The sequence below is a fragment of the Pongo pygmaeus genome, chromosome 9 (assembly GCF_028885625.2).
Source record: "Pongo pygmaeus isolate AG05252 chromosome 9, NHGRI_mPonPyg2-v2.0_pri, whole genome shotgun sequence".
Taxonomy (NCBI): domain Eukaryota; kingdom Metazoa; phylum Chordata; class Mammalia; order Primates; family Hominidae; genus Pongo; species Pongo pygmaeus.
The window spans coordinates 65,704,399-65,725,441 of NC_072382.2; the positions used below are offsets into that span (position 1 = coordinate 65,704,399).

Here is a 21,043-nt window from a genome sequence, read left to right on the forward strand (position 1 = left end):
GAAGGATGCAAAACCACAAACTCCCATCTCCAGAGAGATCCTCTTTTTTTTCAGGGAATTTAAATTTTATTTTATTTACTTATTTATTTTACTTTAAGTTCCAGGATACATGTGCAGAATGTGCAGGTTTGTTACATAGGTAAACGTGTGCCATGGTGGTTTGCTGCACCCATCAACCCATCACCTAGGTATTCAGCCCAGCTGGAAGCCATCATCCTCAGCAAACTAACACAGGAAGAGAAAACCAAACACCGCATGTTCTCACTCATAAGGGAGCTGAACAATGAGAACACATGGACACAAGGAGGGGACCAAAGAGATCTTAACAGCTGTGTCTTTCCTTGATGACTCTAATACATCCCCTACCTTAAAAGTAGGATGTGCTTAACTGTTATGACCAATTAATAGGCTGTGCCCTATTTTCCAAGGAAGAGGGCACATCCCAACAGATATACAATGCGGACAAATGTTTCCACCTAGAGTGATTCAAGTGCTGTCTGAGGCCCAGCCTGACACAAATGCAGCTCACCCATCTTCCTTCTGCACATATGCTTCATACCCCTCTGGCCACGAAGGCCGCCCTTAGCAAGGAGCCCTGACGTTCTCACAGGGGACAAGCCTCAGACTGGCTCAGGGCATCTCATGGGCTGGGAGGGGGATCGGGAGGGGCAGCTGTGAACACTCGCCCCTAACGCACCTTTCTCACGTTATAGAAGTCCCGGTGGGGGTTACTCTTCAACTCTTTGAACTCGGACATTTCGTTTAACATCTCATGAAGGCTGAACTTGGATTCCAGAAAGTTCAATCGTCGGTGACAATAGGTTTTCCTGCAAGTTGGAGATGGGGAGAGACCATAGTTGAGCAGAAGTCACATCGAACTCTCCAGTTTGGAGGCCTCCAGCATCTGCAGGGGCCAACCCTGGCTGGAAGGGTCAGGATGGAGCAGGGCGGAATGAGGAGGTTCTGGCTTTCTACAGACCCTGCTGAACTGTTGAGTCATATCCACAGACTCTATAAAGTCAGTGGAGAGTCAGGAGATGGGGCAGTAGCAGGCCAGCTCTGGGACCTCATACAGGTGTTTTGACTTCTTGTTTATGTGTTTAGGGAATTAACCGCCAGCCTCCATTTCCCATGAGTAAATATCAGATGGTAACACCCAAGGCTGAAGTAAGGGTTAAACTGGTTTATGCCTGGGAAAGGGCCTGACTCCAAGCTGAGTGTATGCTCAGTGGAAGTCTCCCTCCTTCATCCCCTCCTTTCCCTCCTCTTTTCTATCCTCAGCCACTTGTCATTCCTTGAAGAAGGAGTTTGTTGCCCGGAGGATTGATAACACAGTCAAACTATAAAGCATGACCTGCCCACCTTGGGTTGCAGAGGAACCAGCCCCTGACCTAATGGCCATGGCCCAAGGACCTCTCATCTCTGAGGCTTCACGACAAGAGGAGGATGTTTTGCATCATGGGCGGATTGGGACTGTAGGGATATTTGTTACCGAGACAGAAATCTCAGTAAGGACTGATGCCCCCAGATTCCCACCAACTCAGAGAAGGGGCCCATGATTTATCAGCCAGCAAAGACCTTTGGGGATGGGGTTGCTCACTGCTGTGGCCAACTGCCAGCCCACACACAGCCCAGGTGCCTAGCCACACACCTGCATCCACAGCCACATGGAACCTTCGACCACAATTCATGCTACCCTGCTTCCTCAGGCCCCCAAAACAAATAGCAGCTTCCTTGGCATCTAATCACGTAGACTTCCATAAGAGCGTCTGCCAGCACTGCAACAGCACAGTCATCCATCTGCCCAGACAAGCGCCAGAGTGGACGGAGCACAGGACAGCCTCAGAGTCGGAAGGGAGTTTAAAGGCCATCTCACTCAGTCTCTCTCCCTAGAGAGGATCCTCACAACCTCCCAGATGGGACAGCCACTGCTAGCACACCTGGCTAAGGACAGCCTCCGAGGAACCGCCCCTGCCCTTCCCATGCCTTAGTTCTGCCCTCAGATCAGGGAGGACTAAGAATCATGCTGCCCATCCACATTGGGCTCACTATGCTACTTTGGAGACTGGCATCACAGGATTCCCAGAAAACAAGAGAGAAGGTCCTCAGGAGTGACTAGCACCTCCTCTCACCCAGACTCCCACTCCCAGCACAGCCACTCTGAGGCTCACAGAGTCCGGGTATTACTGATCAGCCTAAGTGCCCACCAAGAAGTAGGGGCCAAATTCAGAAAGATGGCTGCCCACCAGGTTAGCCGGAGCCAAGCCCACGAGCATCATGGTGCATCATGCCCATGAGCAAAGTTCCCCAGGCTCCCTGCATGCTCCCCTCCAAAAACCCAGAAAACTCAAGGCCTGAAGCAATGTCTTCATCACTCCTCACCAAATACAGTTATGCTCTGGGCTGGTAACTCTCTGCAAGCCTGCTGTCCTGCCTGGGGAGAGGGATGACAGCCATTCAGAGGCGCCCAGGTAGCCACCAGCAAGCAGAGGCTCCACACTATGCATGCAGAAGGGACAGGGAGGCTGGGCACAGTGGCTTACACCTGTAATCCCAGCACTTTGGGAGGCTGAGTTGGGTGCATCACCTGAGCTCTGGAGTTTGAGACCAGCCTAGGCAACATGGCGAAACCCCTGTCTCTACTAAAAATATAAAAAATTAGCCATGGTGGTACGTGCCTGTAGTCCCAGCTACTCAGGAGGCTGAGGAAAGAGAATCACTTCAACTCAGGAGGCAGAGGTTGCAGTGAGCCAAGATCACACCACTGCACCCCAGCCTGGGCAACAGAGCAAGATGCTGTCTCAAAAACAAATGCGGGGACAGGGAGTACCAAGTCGAAGGCTATGCCAGCTTATGAAGGAAAACTGTTGCAGAAACCCGCAAAGCACTGAGGAAAGGAGAAACCGCGCTTTCTGGGATGCTTTAAGTACAGGGGACCCCAGGGCAGAGGGGTGAGGCCTTTCTCATCTCCTTCCTACAGAACAGCACCTGTGCAAAGAGAGGCAGCCGCGGAGAAGCTGGCTTACGTGGGGCCATCGGTGATGAGAGCCAGGATGTGGCTCATGTCCACCGTGTAGGTCTCCAGGTCGGGGTAGGGTAGGCTGTGCGGCTCCTGGCGCTCCAGCATCTTCTTGTTATCATACACGAAGAGGATGCCCCCCTGCATGTGGACCAAGTAATCCAGGTTGGGGGGTGCATCATCCAGGCAGTAGGGGTCTTCCTGGGGCAGTGGAGGAGGATGGAAGTCTGCAAAACAGGATTGAGGGATGGCAAAGTGCCCCTGACCTTGTGAGCATACATAGGCTCAAAAGACACGGAGGCCTGCCCTGGCCTTCCTGCCCAAAATCCAACCCCGCACCGGCCCCGCATCTCATATGCTGTTCCCTGCTTCCTTTTGTCTCGTCAGCACTTACCACCATGTCAAACCATGTCACTTCTTTATCTCAGATATGATGTCTTCTCCACTCCAATAGAAACTCCATGCAGGCAGAGACTTTAATTTGTGCTGTTCACTGCTGAGTATCTAGAACAGGCCCTGGCACATGGCTAGCACTTCAATTTTTTTTAATTTAACTGAAATGGGCTTCATTTTCCTCAGCACTTCAGAGATCCCAGGAATATTAAAAAGGGCAGCGGTGTCTTCTCCCAAGAAGAGAACAGATTGCACCTGGACTGCCCAGTGGGAATAACTGTCCTGAGCCCAGGCCAGCTGAGGGGCTAGATAAAGAAGCCACTCCCTCCCCAAAGGAGCAAAGGATAGAGAACTTGTCTCTCCCAGAGCAGAGAATGCCAATGATAAAGCCATCTGCCCTGCACCACTATAGGTTAAGGTTAGAATTAGCCAACAGGAGGCAGAAAACTCCTCTATGCAATTTCCCTGCTGTGAGACTTTCAGCAAACTCCTTTACCTCTCTGAGCCTATCTCCTCTGAAGAAAATACCCCCTGCCTTAACACGCTGCTGTGAGGGTTGCAATAGTGTGTATAGGAAAATTCTTCATAAACAGTAATGCACTACAAATAATGAATTATAGGATATTATTCTTATTATTCTCATAATTAGGTTTCCTCACTCTTGATAAACTCTGTCCCTGGCCAAGGAGTGTATTGATGCTAAATATCAGTAGAGCTGGAGGCTTCAACTCCATGCAGCTCAGCCGGCACCATCCAGGATCAGCTGCCCAGCTGCCAGCATAGGCAGGAGCAAACCTCAAGATCTGCATCAAAGGAAGCTGCCAAGGCAGAGTGACCTGCCTGGGCGTCCTCCATCTGTGCTTGGAAGAAACAGACCATCCCTAGAGCACATGTGAGGAGCCACAGAGGGGCTGATGCAGGCAGAGCTGGAGAGGGGCATGCCCCATCAGGCACAGCCACAGGCCAGCTCAGGAGTCCCTAATGCATGCAGTGGTCTGTGAGATGCAGGCAGTTCAAGGCCCGGGTGAAGCTACAGCCTGCAAGTTTGGAAGATGCTCCTCTTCCCCATACTGATGCCCAGAACACAGGGGTCCTCTGTCCGTGTAAAGTACACATTTGACAGTCATTTCTGTCTGTCTTTGCCAAAACTGGGGTGGTAGGATCCACTTCCCTAGATAGGGAAATGGGCCCAAAGGGCTGAGATTTACCTAGGGCCCCAGATGCTCAAAGTACAGGACTTGAAATTCAAGGAAGCCAGAGACTGGGGCAACTTGGCACCACCAGCTACCCCCAGAGGCAGCCAGGGTCCCAGGCATTGATGGAGACCACCAGGCCCTTATGTGTCCCCAACCACCAACTTTCAGGAGTGGAGTTTCCTATTGTCCTCATTACTGCCTCTACTGCTCCTAGGTCCTTCATGGCGAGGCTTCATGAGGAAACCACTCAGCCCTCTCCGATCTCCCCTTCCCTGAACTCGGCAGCATAAATGTAGCTACCATTTATTGAACACTCACTAGATGCCAGAACTGAACTAAGTACTTCACATGCATTCTCCTGTTTAATCCTCACGACAGCCCTGGGAGATAGGTATTATTTGCATTTCCATTTTACAGATTACATTTTACAAAGTGAGGCTTGGAGAAATATCTTTCCCAAAATCCCAAGAAATTGACAGAGCCCAGATTCAAATGCAGGTGTGTTTGACACCCGAGCCTACATGTCTTCCCAGGGAACATGCCCTCTGTTCTTTCTCCCACCCCGATCCACCCTACCACCAATTTGGCATTTACTGTATGATTGTGTTCTTTTAAATATGCCACATGAGTCCAGGCGCAGTGGCTCACATCTATAATCCCAGCACTTTGGGAGGCCAAGGCAGGAGGATCACTTGAGCCCAGGAGTTTAAGACCAGCCTGGGCAACATGGTAAGACCCCAATCTCTACAAAATATAATAATATATACTTTTTTAATTAGCTGGGTGTGGCAGTGTGTGCCTTTGATCCCAGCTACTCGAGAGGCTGAGGTGGTAGGATTGCTTGAGCCCAGGAGATTGAGGCTGCAGTGAGCCGTGATTGCACCACTGCATGCCAGCCTGAGCAACAGAGCAAGACCCTATCTCAAAAAAAAAAAAAAAAAAAAAAAAATCCCACATGAGACTCCCTGTCTCCCTGGTGGACTCCCAAGAACAAGGACTGTCTTTCACTTCTCTGTCTTGACTTCAACAGTTCAGCTCTGCACAGGCTAGGCATACAGTACACATAGAATCAATCCTTGGGGGAACCATCAAACATCAGTGTGGGAGAAGCCAATGAAAGAACACTGTCCTTTTAAAATACCATCAGGGGAAACAGATTGAGCCAGAAAAAAGCCCTGACTAGCTCTCGGTCTGCCCACACTTGGGACCCAACCTCCAGCCAGAGCTCCATACCTGGAAGGCCCTCTTCCGGAGGTGCAGTATCTGCCCGCGGATGACCCAGGTACTGGGATGTGATCCGCGGGAAGCGGTGGTAGGCGAGCCGGGCATACTTCTCCCGGATCATTAGGGCCTTGGCCAGGCTCTTGGCTGCCTGCTCATAGTCCTCCAAAGTGATCTGCAGAAGGGAGGCAGGCAGGAAAGGGTTCACACGGCAGGCCTGAGACTGCCATCCTTGGAAAGATGTGCTTGCAAGATTTGCCCTTGCCTGGTATCTGGGAACCTAGATTTCAGGAGGGTTCTCACCACTCCCTGACCAATAAGAGTGGTTCATTGCACCTAAACTGTTTGTACAAACAATATGGTTTATGTTGGACGCCTGCTTTCCTTCTGGAGCCTGGAATTTGAGATGTGCTATGCAGATGTGTGACTAGCCCCAGTGAAAACCCTGGGCACCGAATCTCTAATGAGCTTCCCTGGTAAACAACACTTCCCACATGTGCTGTCACAATGTGATGCTGAAGGTATTTGGTATGTTCTGATGACTCTGCCGGGAGAGGACCTTGGAAACTTGCACCTCGTATCCTCCACGTATCTCTCCCTTTGCTGATTTGCTCTGTATCCTTTCACTGTAATAAATCAAAGCTGTAAGTACAGCTATATGCTGAGTCCTGTGAGTCCTCCTGGTGAATCATCCAACCTGGAGTGGTCTTGGAGACCCCCAACACAGGAGACACAGGAGGAGTTAGGGTCATTGGAAGAGAGACGAGTGCTCCAGCCTGCACACCCAGAAGCTGGCCTCACATGCAGCTAATTAAGCCAAAAGTCTGTTTTTGTACCAGGCCCATGAAGGGACAAAGCCTGAGTCCTATCCCTGAAGGCGATGAGCACCGTCATTTTCAGTTGAGAAAATTCATGTGTCCTTCAGATGTCGAAACAAAACAAGAAGCAAAAGCAAATTCTGCATGCTCAGCCTGCTTCTTTGCCAACCCCACACTTCTGATTAACTCTGTTAATCACCCAACTCAACCAGGCAACAAGCCCCATTGTCATGTGTTATGTGCCAGACCTTTCCATAGATTTCATTTTGCTCCTTACAGCAACCCATTTTGCAAATGGGAAAACTGAGGCCCAGAGAGGATAAATCACTTGTCAGGAAGCTACAAAGTCAAATTTCAGACTCTAACCTGATTGAGTCCCAAAGTCTAAGGATGTTCTGCTTTACCAGAGCAGCCTCACATTCAAAGATGAATGAGATAAATTCCCGCCTTCCAACGGGCTCATTAATCTTAGTCTGTTTGGGAAGGATGGAAATCGCAGAAAAATGCTTGGGGAGACAAGTGGCCAAACAGACACAATGCAGGGTAAGGGGTACAGCAGAGGGAGGCACCACATACTGGCATAGCCCAGAGCGGGGAGGGCTGGGGCCTGAAAGTGACCTCCTCTGCTTTAATAAAATCATCATTTTTAATTTTGTAATATTTTAAACATACAGACAGGCACCAAAGATAATATAACCTACCTTCTAGAGCTGACAATAATATTTAGCATAATTATTTCAAATTTCTCACAAGTTTAAAGAAATAAATCATCACAGATACAGCTAAAACTCTACCCTCCTCCCTACCCCATCCTCAGAGGGAAGAAGTCTGAATATATTTTTCCTATGCATGTTTTTATACTTTTACTAAATACTACTTCTTGCTTTTTGTTACGGTGGTAGATTCTCCTTTCCTGTCTCCAAACGTCCCCATAAGGTATGTTAATTCCTTTTACATCTTCCAGTGGATGGCTTCTGAGAGCAGCAGGAATAGGTGAGCAGACACCAACATCCTAGACAAAAATATGTCCCTGCCAACAACAAAGCCAAATTCTTTCTCTGGGGAACCAATGGACCCAGCATGACAAGGGGCTCACGCCATGGCTAAGGACATCAGAGAGGATGCTCAGGACCCCTGTGGACTAGTGGCCACCGGCCAAGCTTATTGGCATCGCAGGCCCCATGGCTGACAGCAGACCTACTGTGTGCCAAGGAGATCTGCAAGATCAGCCTGCCTCTCACAGACACTTAGCTTTCTGAGGACCAATTGCCCAGTTCAGGTGCCCCATGCACCACTACTCTGTGCCAGCCAGGAGACTGGGAGAAAGAAGCTATTGTATGCTACAGGCTGATGTCCTCCTGTTCAGCTGGTGGTCGACCCACCTCGACTCTTGCTTTCCAATGCCCTGCCCACCTGCCTCAGGCTGGGTGAACACCAAAGACTCACGGTCAGGATGCTGATCTCCAGACAAGGCCTGCATTGTTCCCAACCCAACCTAAACTCCCATCCATGGGAACATAATTAAAATAAACTATGATATATCCTCACAAAGGGATGCTATGTACATATTTTTTAAAAGGACAAAGAAGTTCTTTATATATTGATATGGCATTATCTTTAAGATGTATTGTTAAGTGGAAAATGCAAGATGCAGTATAATGTATATTGTAAACTACCATTTTTGTAAAAATAAGTAAAAAACTATGTATGCATAAATAATTGTAGGTACATAGACCATATATGTGAGAATACATAAGAAACCAAAACCAATGGTTGCCTCTGAGGAGGAGAATGGGTGGCTGAATAATTGATACCATTTTTTTATCTTTTAAATTTTGTACCATGTGCAAGTGTTCTCCATTACACATAACCAAAAAACATTTTTGAAAGCTAGGGGAAATTTTATAGGAAGAGCAATAAGCTGCATTGCTTTATCAGATTCACCGTATTTTCTACAGCTACTGTTAAAAAGAGACTAATGAAGCCAACTGAGGCGTAAGTAGTGAGTTGGGGCCAGGGAGATGGAGCCAAACTTAACCCTGGCACTAACTCAGTGATATTTTTCTCCAAGAAGTAGGCATGCATAAAAAATGCATCATCCAATCGGGTGAAATTAGCACATTTTCAGTGACTGCATTAATTGACTTAGTGTAAACCAATTTGCTCAATTTCTAAACAAGATTCTCTCTTCCTGGTTGAAGGGATCTAGCCTATATTTAAGGGTACTGAACCTACATTTAAGAAGAGATGATTTAGCAACAACTAATTTCACACAAACCACTCAGTACCATGGCTTTGAATCTACTAAACATTTGGCAACACTGAAAGGCCCAAGCTGGCACCTTTCTCAACGGGCTACAGGGACCAATTCCAGCTTTCTGGACTTAGAGAATATGTGGAACTTACGAGCCACAGACACAGTGTGCCAGCCTGCACCCCGGGACCCTCCTCACAGGGAACAGGCAGCCACCAAGACACCACACCCACACCCCACAACCTCTGCTAGGACGCTCCTTGCCTCCTGTGCCTCCTCTTCACCTTCTCCCAGACATCCACGGACAGGGCCAGGCTCCAGAGGGAGGCACGACCCTGTGGCCCATGGGGCCCCTGGCCTCTGCATGCAAGGCACATTCAACACTCCCACAGACGCCTTACCCCGGCACAGTAATCTCCGCTGATGGTGACCCGCTGGAACTCAGGCATGGCATAGGGTGCTGGCGTGGGCAGGGAAGTGGCTCCAGTGACCACAGGGGTTGTGGGAGACATGACCGGACTGGCTGCCGGGAGGCCCTTCCAATCTTGCTGTGGCGGCATTTGCAGAGACAGGGACTGGGACCGAATCATCTTGAAACTTTTCTTTCTAAGAGCCAAGGACAAGGAAAAGTGGGAGACATCAGAAGCTAATTGGGGCGAGTGATAAAGACTCTTTGCTGTGTGCGTGGCAGGAGAATTTTGCTATGATTAATCACTGGTGCTGGCTCTACCATTAAGAATTCTAATTATTCATGCCTTCCTCTTACACATGTCTGCGTGAGATAGAACACAGCCCTCCAGACACCCCTACCTGTGGTCACCATGCACCGCTCAGGGCTGTTTGCACAGCCCACAGAAGATTAAAGCAGGCAAATGCCCCAGGAGACAGAGAGACAAATGGCAGACCACATGGCAGGGGCTCTAAAACCACAGGGCACTAGAGGGGAGGACAATAGCAAATCATGCAGGCTTTCCCCACAGTGTGGACAGCATGCTAGCTTCAGATAACACAAACTCTCAGTCCCAACATATGAACGGTCTCAGAAAGGACCAGGAATAGGGTCACAGAGAGACAATCACACTGCATTTCACACAGTTAGACACTTGGGGCATTGGAGCCAGAAGAGATAGGGATGCTCAATGAATCCAATCTCCTTGTTTTACAAAGAAGGAGTCGAGAGAGTGCTCAGGACCGTGGACTAGCGACCACCATCCAAGCTTACAGGCATCATAGGCCCCATGGCTGGCAGCAGACCTACTGGGTGCCAAGGAGATCTGCAAGATCAGCCTACTTCTCACAGACACTTTCCCAGAGATGGGAAAGGGCTGGCACAAAGTCACACGGCACAGTGGCTGCTCCACCCAGCCTCCAGCCCCGCTGCTCCCTCCTCTAGCCTGCTGTGTGCCATCCTGGCTGCTGCTGCTGGAGCAGGCACAGATATGTACCTCTGTTTGGGGAGAGGGATTGATCAGCACCAAATTCAGGTCCCTCTGGACCTGTTGCCTTGGCACCAAAAGATGATTACACTGGTTCTTGGGCCCAAGGTTGGTTTAAAATGCCACAAGCCCATGCTTATTTGCAAGGCTGATTTGTGATTACTCCACCTTCCTCATTCATGAAACAGACATCAGATGATGTCACTGCAAGTCTCTTCTGCAGGAAAAGAATTACCCAGCATTAAGGTGAGGCCATCAGCACTCTTCTCCCACCTCGTGTTTCTGTCTGCTTCCAGTGGAACCCGGCCTCCCCACAGTGCCATCCCACAGTGTCGAATGCCAGAAACCAACTGACTACCGGCCCTACCTTGTGCCATGGGCCCAGTAGCTTCCTGAGTGTTTATTCTACCACAACCACAGCCACCAGCAAGGACTCAGTGACAACTGTGACCCACCAGAGCCCTCCTCCTCTCCAGGTACTAGTGTGATACCTACAGGCCTGAAGAAATTGGTTGATCCCCAAATAGGTTTCAGGGCTTACCCGGAAGCAGCTCTCTTCCTCTTGGCCTGTGGCCAGGTCTCCTCACTGCCGAATTTTCAAGAACCACAGTTCTCCTCCCGTGTTTATACACCCAGTGCTTGCCATGGCCCTCTGGTTCTCACCTGCCTACCCTGTGTTATCACATCTTTGGGACAAGGCTATTTTAACCTGGAAGACAGAGGTGGCTCCTTTTCAGGAATTTACCTTCCCCTTGCCCCTGGTCCTGCTAAGTGATGCACTGGGCTGCTTCGGGAAACTCAACCTGAGCCCTGGGAGCCCCCAGCCTCAGCTTTCTCTGGTCTGTCCTCCATCAAATGGAGCTCAGCCAAGCATCCTGCCCCAGGGATGCCACCTTGTCAGTCACTCCTCAGAGGCGGATTCACCTTGAGGATGAGGTTCTCCTTTTATCTTTTGGATGTTTACACCCAGAGGAAGAGCCATTACTTCGGGCTCCCCAACACATTCTGACCTCAGCTGGGACGCATGAGATTCTGGTTTCTGTGTCACTCACACATGCCTGCCAGGTCACTGTTTTTATTTCCATGCAACCTCACCCCCAAATGCCTCAGCCAAGGCTGCCTGAGGTCTGGTCCTACCAACAAGAAACAACAGGTGATATCTAAGGTGAGCAACAGCTAAGAAAGTTTTAAAAAAAACCACACACACACACGCACAAAAAAAAATACTACAACCCAAATGCTGGGAGGCTGCCTAAGCCAACGGCCTACCAGGCTTGTCCTAGGAATGTTCTTCTGCCCCAGTGAGGAAGCTAGTACCCATAAACTGATGCCCAAAGAATTCTCCTTCCTGGGGATATCCATTATGGCAACAACCTTGACCTTCAGTTGAGCTCCAGATTGTCACATATGAGCATCTGCGGGCCAGGAGCTCAGACTTTGTAGGCACAAGGGATAGGTTTAACCACAGATAGGCTAACTCCTCAGGGCTCACTCCCCTTGAGCTTGGAAGAACTGGAAGTTAACCACAGCTTGTATCTCAGGAAATTGGAAAAGCTATATGGAGCCCAAGGATGACCCTGGATTTGTTTTCTATTGCTGCAGAACGAATTGTCACAAACTTGATGGCTTAAAACAACAGCTATTTATTAGCTCACAGTTCTATAGGTGAGAAGTCTGGGTGGGCTTGGCTGGGCTCTATGCTCAGGGTATCAAGAGGCCAAAATCAAGATGTTAGCCACACTGTACTCTTGTCTGGAGGTTCTGGGAAGGAATTCACTTCCAAGTTCATTCAGTTGTTGGCAGAATTCAGGTCTAGTGGCCACAAGGCTGAAGTCCCAGGCTGCTTGCTGGCTTTGACCAGGGGTCGCTCTCAACTCCTACTGACCTCACTCCAATCCCTGCACATAGCCCCCTTCATCTCCAAAACCAAGAGTGGTCATTGTGCTGTTGCTTTGAATCTCTCTGCCCTCCCCTCCTACACTCAGAAAGCTCTCTATTTTTACGGGCTCATGGGATTAAATCAGGCCTACCAATAACCCCCCTATCTTAAGGTCAATTGTGCCATATTCCATAACATCATCACAGGAATGATAACTCATCTTATTCACCGCATCTGGAGATTAAGGAAGGACATCTGCAGGGGCTGTTTTAGAAATTCTACCTCCCCTGGCTCATATCTAGCATCCATTCTATACAACCGAGGCCCAGCCAGTAAAGGTAGAGGGTTGGAGCTGAGTGACTGGGTGTGTGGGTGTAAGTGTCAGAGGGTGTGTGACATGGTTTGCATCCATGTCTCTGCCCAAATCTCACATCAAATTTTAATCCCCAATGTTGAAGGTAGGGCCTGGTGGGAAGTGATTGGATCATGGGGGTGGATCCTTCATGAATGGTTTATCACCGTCTCCTTGGTGCTGTTCTAGTGATAGTTTTCATGAGATCTGGGCATTTAAAAGTGTGTAGCACCTTCCCCTACCCACTCTCGCTGCCTCTTGCTCCTGCTCCCACCACGTAAGATGCCTGCTCCTGCTTTGCCTTCACCATGAGTCAAAGTTCCCTGAGGCTTCCTCAGAAGCAGATGCTGCCATGCTTCCTGTACAGCCTGCAGAACTATAAGCCAATTATACCTCATTACTTTATAAATTACCAGTCTCAGGTATTTCTTTATAGCAGTGCAAACTAATACAGTGAGTGAGTGTGTCTATGAGTGTGTGTATGAACAAAACTGATCCGGTGCCCCTGTTAGAAAGCACTTCCTTCTGATGGGCCAAGATCTGTCCGTCCACTGTCTCACCTGCTGCACCTTGCACTAGCCCCTGGGGCACCAGCATTTACTGAGCCACAGCTGGCACAGCCCCTCCTTCCCCCACCCACACTTGCACCTGGCAGAAGCACACTCCTGCCAAGGAGCCAGCAGAGTGTGGGGCTGTGAGGACACCAGCTCCAGGCCAAGCCTGAGGGCTCAAAGGGCCAGGAGCAGTTTTGTCATCCTTGAAATAGATGGTCCTCCTGACGCACAAGGACATTCTTGCTAACCAGGCCCACAAGACAAAGAGTTGATCAGGTCACCTGGGCTGTTGTTACAGCATCTCACCTCCCAGCACCTGTCTGGTGCTCCACCTGCTCTATGGCCCTTGGTTGCCCCTGACAGTCACTAAGTCCCCTCCCTTACTCTGCTCCACTCCCCAGCCCTCCTCCACTCTGGGGAATCAGGCTCCCAGGGCCTTCCCTATATAGCTCTCATATGCTAAAGTGAGGAGCCCCTCAGGCCCTCCTTGATCTCCTAGAGAATAGCCAGCATCTTCCCAGGGGCCATCTGAAGCCCACTGCCCTGTGTGGTCTGTCCAGATGACTACCAGGCAGGGAGGGGCACAGGAGCCAACCTTTCACCAGGCTCTCATATGTGTACTATGAGCTGGGGGCCACACATGGACCCCACTTCATTCAATAAACTACTGTGTGCCAGGCCCTGGGGGTAGAGGAGTAGATAAGATATAACTCCCACCTCCAGGGGCCGACTGTGATGGCTGAGATGAACCCAGACAGTTCCACAGATTATCATACAGTGTGGTTGGTGTAATGAGATGCCCTGGATATTTTGGGACCCCAGAGGAGACACTTAATCCAGACTAGGGGTGGGAGCAGTGGAGCAATGGGGTCCGAGGGGGGACATTTCAGAACCTGGAGGCTGGTTTGAACTCCTACCCCACGCACACTCAGCTCATTCTGGCAGCCCCTCCACATGAGAATTGTTACGCTAAAGGTTGGAATCAGAAGTCACAAACCAGCACAGGGTTTTGCAAACACCGGGAATCTGAATGCCATTAGGCGGGACAGGCATCCTCCACTTCCACAGGCTCACACTGCTGCTGCTCACACTGCCCCTGCATTGGCTCACCTGGAATTGGGACCCCCATCTAAGGAGGGAACTAAGAGGAGCTGACACCTCCCCTGTACTTGAGACCAGAGGTCCCAGCCTATCTGGAGAAATATGCTGCATGATGGGCACTATAAGAGGGGTCCCTACAGAGAGAGCAGGGGCCCACAGAGATCACTCACTCCGCATGCGCAGCCAAATGACCAGCATCCTGGCCAGGTGGGTGTAACTTTGATTCTAACACTTTGCAGCCAATCAGGTGTGAAAACTCACAGCCCCACCCTCTGTCTCTCCCTGAGCTCCTCTGGAAACCTGCCCCTTCTTTCTCCATCCTCCCTTCCCCACAACCCCTCCTGGCCTAGTGTAATCTCCACTCATCTCCTGCCACTCACCTTCGCTTCTCCCTTCCTCAATCCTTCCCAGCTGCCCTTCCTCCCTAAAGACCTGGAGATGAAAATGAAGTACAATCTGTACCATCTGTTAAGTGTTATAATCTCTCTCCCTAACTTTATTTTTATTTTTACTTTTTTTTGACACAGGTTCTTGCTCTGCCGCCCAAGCTGGAATGGAGTGGTACGATCTCAGCTCACTGCAACCTCCAGCTCCTGGGTTCAAGCAATTCTCGTGCCTCAGCCTACCAAAAAGCTGGAACCATAGGCGCACACCACCATGCCCAGCTAATTTTTGTATTTTTTGTACAGACAGGGTTTTGCCATGTTGGCCAGGCTGGTCTCAAACTCCTGGCCTCAAGTGATCCACCCACCTCAGTCTCCCAATCTCCCTAACTTTTTTTTTTTTTCAAGACAGAGTGTCCCTCCCTCAGCCAGGCTGGAGTGCAGTGGGGTGATCTTGGCTTAATGAAATCTTTGCCTCTCAGGTTCAAGTGATTCTCCGGCCTCAGCCTCCGGAGTTGCTGGGATTACAGACATGTTCCACCACACCCAGCTAACTTTTATATTTTTAGTAAAGACAGGGTTTCTACATGTTGGCCAGGCTGGTCTCCAACTCCTGACTTCAGGTGATCCGCCTTCCTCGGCCTCCCAAAGTGCTGGGATTACAGGTGTGAGCCACCACGACCAGCCCAATCTCTCCCTAACTTTAAAAGGGGATAAATTGACTATTTCAAATGAAGCTCCTTTGTCAATGACCCTGAATTTTTAAAAAGTTCCCCATTCTTATTTTCACAAGTTTCATAAAATGAAGTGACTTAGCAACACTTTAGCTGTGCTATGCTCAATTCATAGAGCACATATGTTTCTCAATTTCACTCAAAACATTCTAGGGAAGTGGCTGTCCTAGACAGCCAAATTTTTCAACTAATAAAGTTTGTTCCCTCTATATCCTAATTTTTCTCTTTTTTTTAATTACACTTTAAGTTCTGGGGTACATGTAAAGAATGTGCAGGTTTGTTACATAGGTATACACATGCCATGGTGATTTGCTGCACCCATCAACCCGTCACCTACATTAGGTATTTTTCCTAATGCTATCCCTCCCCTAGCCCCTCACCCCGCAACAGGCCCCAGTGTGTGATGCTCCCCTCCCTGTGTCTACGTATTCTCATTGTTCAACTCCTACTTATAAGTGAGAACGTGCGATGTTTGGTTTTCTCTTCTTGGGTTAGTTTGCTGAGAATGATGGTTTCTAGCTTCATCCATGTCCCTGCAAAGGACATGAACCCATCTTTTTTATGGCTGCATAGTATTCCATGGTGCATATGTGCCATATTTTCTTTACCCAGTCTATCATTGATGGACATTTGGGTGGGTTCCAAGTCTTTGCTATTGTGGAGAGTGCTGCAATAAACATACGTGTGCGTGTGTCTTTATAGAATGATTTATAATCCTTTGGGTATATACCCAGTAATGGGATTGCTGGGTCAAATGGTATTTCTAGTTCTAGATCCTTGAGGAATAGCCACACTGTCTTCCACAATGGTTGAACTAATTTACACTCCCACCAACAGTGTAAAAGCGTTCCTATTTCTCCACATCCTCTCCAGCATCTGTTGTTTCCTGACTTTTTAATGATCGCCATTCTAACTGGCGTGAGATGGTATCTCATTGTGGTTTTGATTTGCATTTCTCTAATGATCAGTGATGATGAGCTTTTTTTCATATGTTTGTTGGCTGCATAAATGTCTTCTTTTGAGAAGTGTCTGTTCAGATCCTTTGCCCACTTTTTGATGGGGTTGTTTTCTTGTAAATTTGTTTGAGTTCATTGTAGATTCTGGACATTAGCCCTTTGTCAGATGGACAGATAGAAAAAATTTTCTCCTGTTCTGAAGGTTGCCTGTTCACTCTGACGGTAGTTTCTTTTGCTGTGCAGAAGCTCTTTAGTTTAATTAGATCCGATTTCTCAATTTTGGCTTTTGTTGCCATGGCTTTTGATGTTTTATACATGAAGTCTTTGCCCATGCCTATGTCCTGAATGTCCTAGGTTTTCTTCTAGGGTTTTTATGGTTTTAGGTCTTACATTTAAGTCTTTAATCCATCTTGAGTTAATTTTTGTATAAGGTGTAAGGAAGGAGTCCAGTTTCAGTTTTTTGCATATGGCTAGCCAGTTTTCCCAACACCGTTTATTAAATAGGGAATCCTTTCCCCATTGCTTGTTTGTGCCAGGTTTGTCAAAGATCAGATGACTGTAGATGTGTAGTGTTATTTCTGAGGCCTCTGTTCTGTTCCATTGGTCTATACATCTGTTTTGATACCAGTAACATGCTTTTTTGGTTACTGTAGCCTTGTAGCATAGTTTGAAGTCAGGTAGCGTGATGCCTCCAGCTTTGTTCTTCTTGCTTAGAATTGTCTTGGCTATACAGGCTCTTTTTTGGTTCCACATGAAAGTTAAAGTAGTTTTTTTCTAATTCTGTGAAGAAAGTCAATGGTAGCTTGATGGGGATAGCACTGAACCTATAAATTACTTTGGGCATTTTCATGATATTTTCATGATATTGATTCTTCCTATCCATGAGCATGGAATGTTTTTCCATTTGTTTTTTGTCCTCTCTTATTTCCTTGAGCAGTGGTTTGTAGTTCTCCTTGAAGAGGTCCTTCACATCCCTTATAAGTTGGATTCCTAGCTATTTTATTCTCTTAGTAGCAATTGTGAATGGGAGTTCACTCATGATATGGCTGTTTGTCTGTTATTAGTATACAGGAATGCTTGTGATTTTTGTATGTTGATTTTGTATCCTGAGACTTTCCTGAAGTTGCTTATTAGCATAAGGAGATTTAGGGCTGAGATGGTGGGGTTTTCTAAATATACAATCATGTCATCTGCAAACAGAGACAATTTTATTTCTTCTTTTCCTGTTAGAATAGTCTTTATTTCTTTCTCTTGCCTGATTGCCCTGGCCAGAACTTCCAATACTATGTTGAATAGGAGTGGTGAGAGAGGGCATCCTTGTCTTGCATCAGTTTTCCAAGGGAATGCTTCCAGTTTTTGACCATTCAGTATGATATTGCCTGTGGGTTTTTCATAAATAGCTCTTTTTTATTTTGAGATAAGTTCCATCAATACCTAATTTACTGAGAGTTTTTAGCATGAAGGTGTGTTAAATTATATTGAAGGTCTTTTCTGCATCTATTCAGATAATCATGTGGTTTTTGTCGTTGGTTCTGTTTATGTGACAGATTACGCTGATTGATTTGCATATGTTGAACCAGCCTTGCATCCCAGGTATGAAGCCAACTTGATCGTGGAGGATGAGCTTTTTGATGTGCTGCTGGATTTGGTTTGCCAGTATATTACTGAGAACTTTTACATCGATGTTCATCAGGGATATTGGCCTGAAATTTTCTTTTTCTGTTGTGTCTCTGCCATGTTTTGGCATCAGGATGATGCTGGCCTCATAAAATGAGTTAGGGAGGAGTCCCTCTTCTTCTGTTGTTTGGAATAGTTTCAGAAGGAATGGTACCAGCTCCTCTTTGTACCTCTGGTAGAATTTGGCTGTGAATCCGTCTGGTCCTGGGCTTTTTTTGGTTGGTAGGCTATTCATTACTGCCTCAATTTCAGAACTTGTTATTGGTCTATTCAGGGATTCAACTTCTTCCTGGTTTAGACTTGGGAGAGTGTATGCGTCCAGGAATTTATCCATTTCTTCTAGATTTTCTAATTTATTTGCATAGAGGTGTTTATAGTATTCTCCGATGGTAGTCTGTATTTCTGTGGGATCAGTGGTGATACCCTGTTTATTATTTTTATTGTGTCTATTTGATTCTTCTCTCTTTTTCTCTTTGTTAGTCTTGCTAGCAGTCTATTTATTTTGTTGATCTTTTCAAAAAAAACCAGCTCCTGGATTCATTGATTTTTTGAAGAGTTTTTCATGTCTCTATCTCCTTCGGTTCTGCTCTGATCTTAGTTATTTCTTGTCTTCTGCTAGCTTTTGAATTTGTTTGCTCTTGCTTCTCTAGCTCTTTTAATTGTGATGTTAGGGTGTTGATTTTAGATCTTTCCTGCTTTCTCTTGTGAGCATTTGGTGCTATAAATTTCCCACTACACACTGCTTTAAATGTGTCCCAGAGATTCTGGTACGTTTTGTCTTTCTTCTCACTGGTTTCAAAGAACATCTTTATTTCTGCCTTCATTTCATTATTTACCCAGTAGTCACTCAGGAGCAGATTGTTCAGTTTCCATGTAGTTGTGTGGTTTTGAGTGAGTTTCTTAATCCTGAGTTCTAATTTGATTGCACTGTGGTCTGAGAGACTGTTTGTTATGATTTCCCTTCTTTTGTGTTTGCTGAGGAGTGTTTTACTTCCAATTATGTGGCCAATTTTAAAGTAAGTGCGATGAGGTGCTGAGAAGAATGTACATTCTGTTGATTGGGGTTGGAGCTTGTTCCAGAGCTGAGTTCAAGTCCTGAATATCCTTGTTAATTTTCTGTCTCGTTGATCTGTCTAATATTGACAATGGGGTGTTAAAGTCTCCCACTATTATTGTGTGGGAGTCTAAGTCTCTTTGTAGGTCTCTAAGACTTGCTTTATGAATCTGGGTGCTCCTGTGTTGGGTGCATGTATATTTAGGACAGTTAGCTCTTCTTGTTGCATTGAGCCCTTTACCATTATGTAATGCCCTTCCTTGTCTCTTTTGATCTTTGTTGGTTTAAAGTCTGTTTTATCAGAGGTTAAACTTGCAACTTCTGCTTTTTTTTTTCTTTCCATTTGCTTGGTAAATATTCCTCCATCCCTTTATTTTGAGCCTATGTCTGTCTTTGCACGTGAGATGAGTCTCCTGAGTATAGCACACTGATGGGCCTTGACTCTTCATCCAATTTGCCAGTCTGTGTGTTTTAATTGGGGCATTTAGCCCATTTACATTTAAGGCTAATATTGTTATGTGTGAATTTGATCCTGTCATCATGATGCTAGCTGGTTATTTTGCCCATTAGTTGATGCAGTTTCTTCAAAGTGTTGATAGTCTTTACAATCTGGTATGTTTTTGCAGTGGCTGGTACCGGTTGTTCCTTTCCATGTTTAGTGCTTCCTTCAGGAGCTCTTGTAAGGCAGGCCTGGTGGTGACAAAATCTCTCAGCATTTGCTTGTCTGTAAAGGATTTTATTTCTCCTTTGCTTCTGAAGCTTAGTTTGGCTGCATATGAAATTCTGGGCTGAAAATTCTTTTCTTCAAGAATGTTGAATATTGGCCCCCACTCTCTTCTGGCTTGTAGGGTTTCTGCAGAGAGATCCACTGTTAGTCTGATGGGCTTCTCTTTGTGGGTAACTCGACCTTTCTCTCTGGCTGCCCTTAACATTTTTTTCTTCATTTCAACCTTGGTGAATCTGATGATTATGTGTCTTGGGGTTGCTCTTCTTGAGGAATATCTTTGTGGTGTTCTCTGCATTTCCTGAATTTGAATGTTGGCTTGTCTTGCTAGGTTGGGGAAGTTTTCCTGGATAATATCCTGAAGAGTGTTTTCCACTTGTTTCCATTCTCCCCGTCACTTTCAGGTACATCCATCAAATGTAGGTTTGGTCTTTGCACATAGTCCCATATTTCTTGGAGGCTTTGTTCATTCCTTTTCATTCTTTTTCCTCTTATCTTGTCTTCTCATTTTATTTCATTAAGTTGGTCTTCAATCTCTGATATCCTTTCTTCCGTTTGATTGATTCAGCTATTCATATTTGTGAATGCTTCACAATGTTCTCGTGCTGTGTTTTTCAGCTCCATCAAGTCATTTATGTTCTCTAAACTGGTTTTTCTAGTTAGCAATTCATCTATCCCTTTTTCAAGGTTCTTATCTTCCTTGCATTGGGTTAGAACACGTTCCTTTAGCTCAGAGGAGTTTGTTATTACCCACCTTCTGAAGCCTACTTCTGTCAATTGATCAAACTCATTCTCTGTCCAGTTTTTTTCCCTTGCTGACAAGGAGTTGTGATCATTTGGAGGAGAAGAGGCATTCTGGTTTTTGGAATTTTCTGCCTTTTTGCGCTGGTTTACCTCCTCATCTTCATGGATTTATCTATCTTTGGTCTTTGATGCTGGTGACCTTCAGATGTGGTCTCTGATTAGATATGCTATTCCTTTCTATTTGTTAGGTTTCCTCCTAACAGTCAGGCCCCTCTGCTAGAGTTTGCTGGAGGTCCACTCCAGACCCTGTTTGGCTGGGTGTCACTAGTGGAGGCTGCAGAACAGCAAAGACTGCTGCCTGTTCTTTCCTCTGGAAGCTTCATCCCAGAGGGGCACTTACCTGATGCCAGCCACAGCTCTCCTGTATGAGGTGCCTGTCGGCCCCTACTGGGAGGTGTCTCCCAGTCAGGATACACGGGGATTAGGGACCCACTTGAGGAGGCAGTCTGACCCTTAGCAGAGCTTGAACGCTGTGCTGGGAGGACTGC

General features: G+C 47.0%; 1 protein-coding gene across 6 annotated transcripts in view; it reads right to left on the bottom strand.

Annotated features, from left to right (window-relative positions):
- Positions 1–21,043, bottom strand: part of AMPD3 (adenosine monophosphate deaminase 3) — a 56,682-nt gene that overhangs the window by 19,304 nt on the left and 16,335 nt on the right. For all 6 annotated transcript variants that reach the window (XR_010127586.1, XM_054437732.2, XM_054437731.2 and 3 more), the window contains exons 3-6: positions 9,303–9,507; positions 5,842–6,004; positions 3,027–3,246; positions 698–827 (exon numbers count right to left, since the gene is read on the bottom strand). Coding sequence is in view for 5 of the 6 variants with exons in the window: in XM_054437732.2 (XP_054293707.2) it covers positions 698–827; positions 3,027–3,246; positions 5,842–6,004; positions 9,303–9,507 (718 nt within the window). In the remaining variant the exon portion in view is untranslated. The remainder of the gene's footprint in view (positions 1–697; positions 828–3,026; positions 3,247–5,841; positions 6,005–9,302; positions 9,508–21,043) is intronic.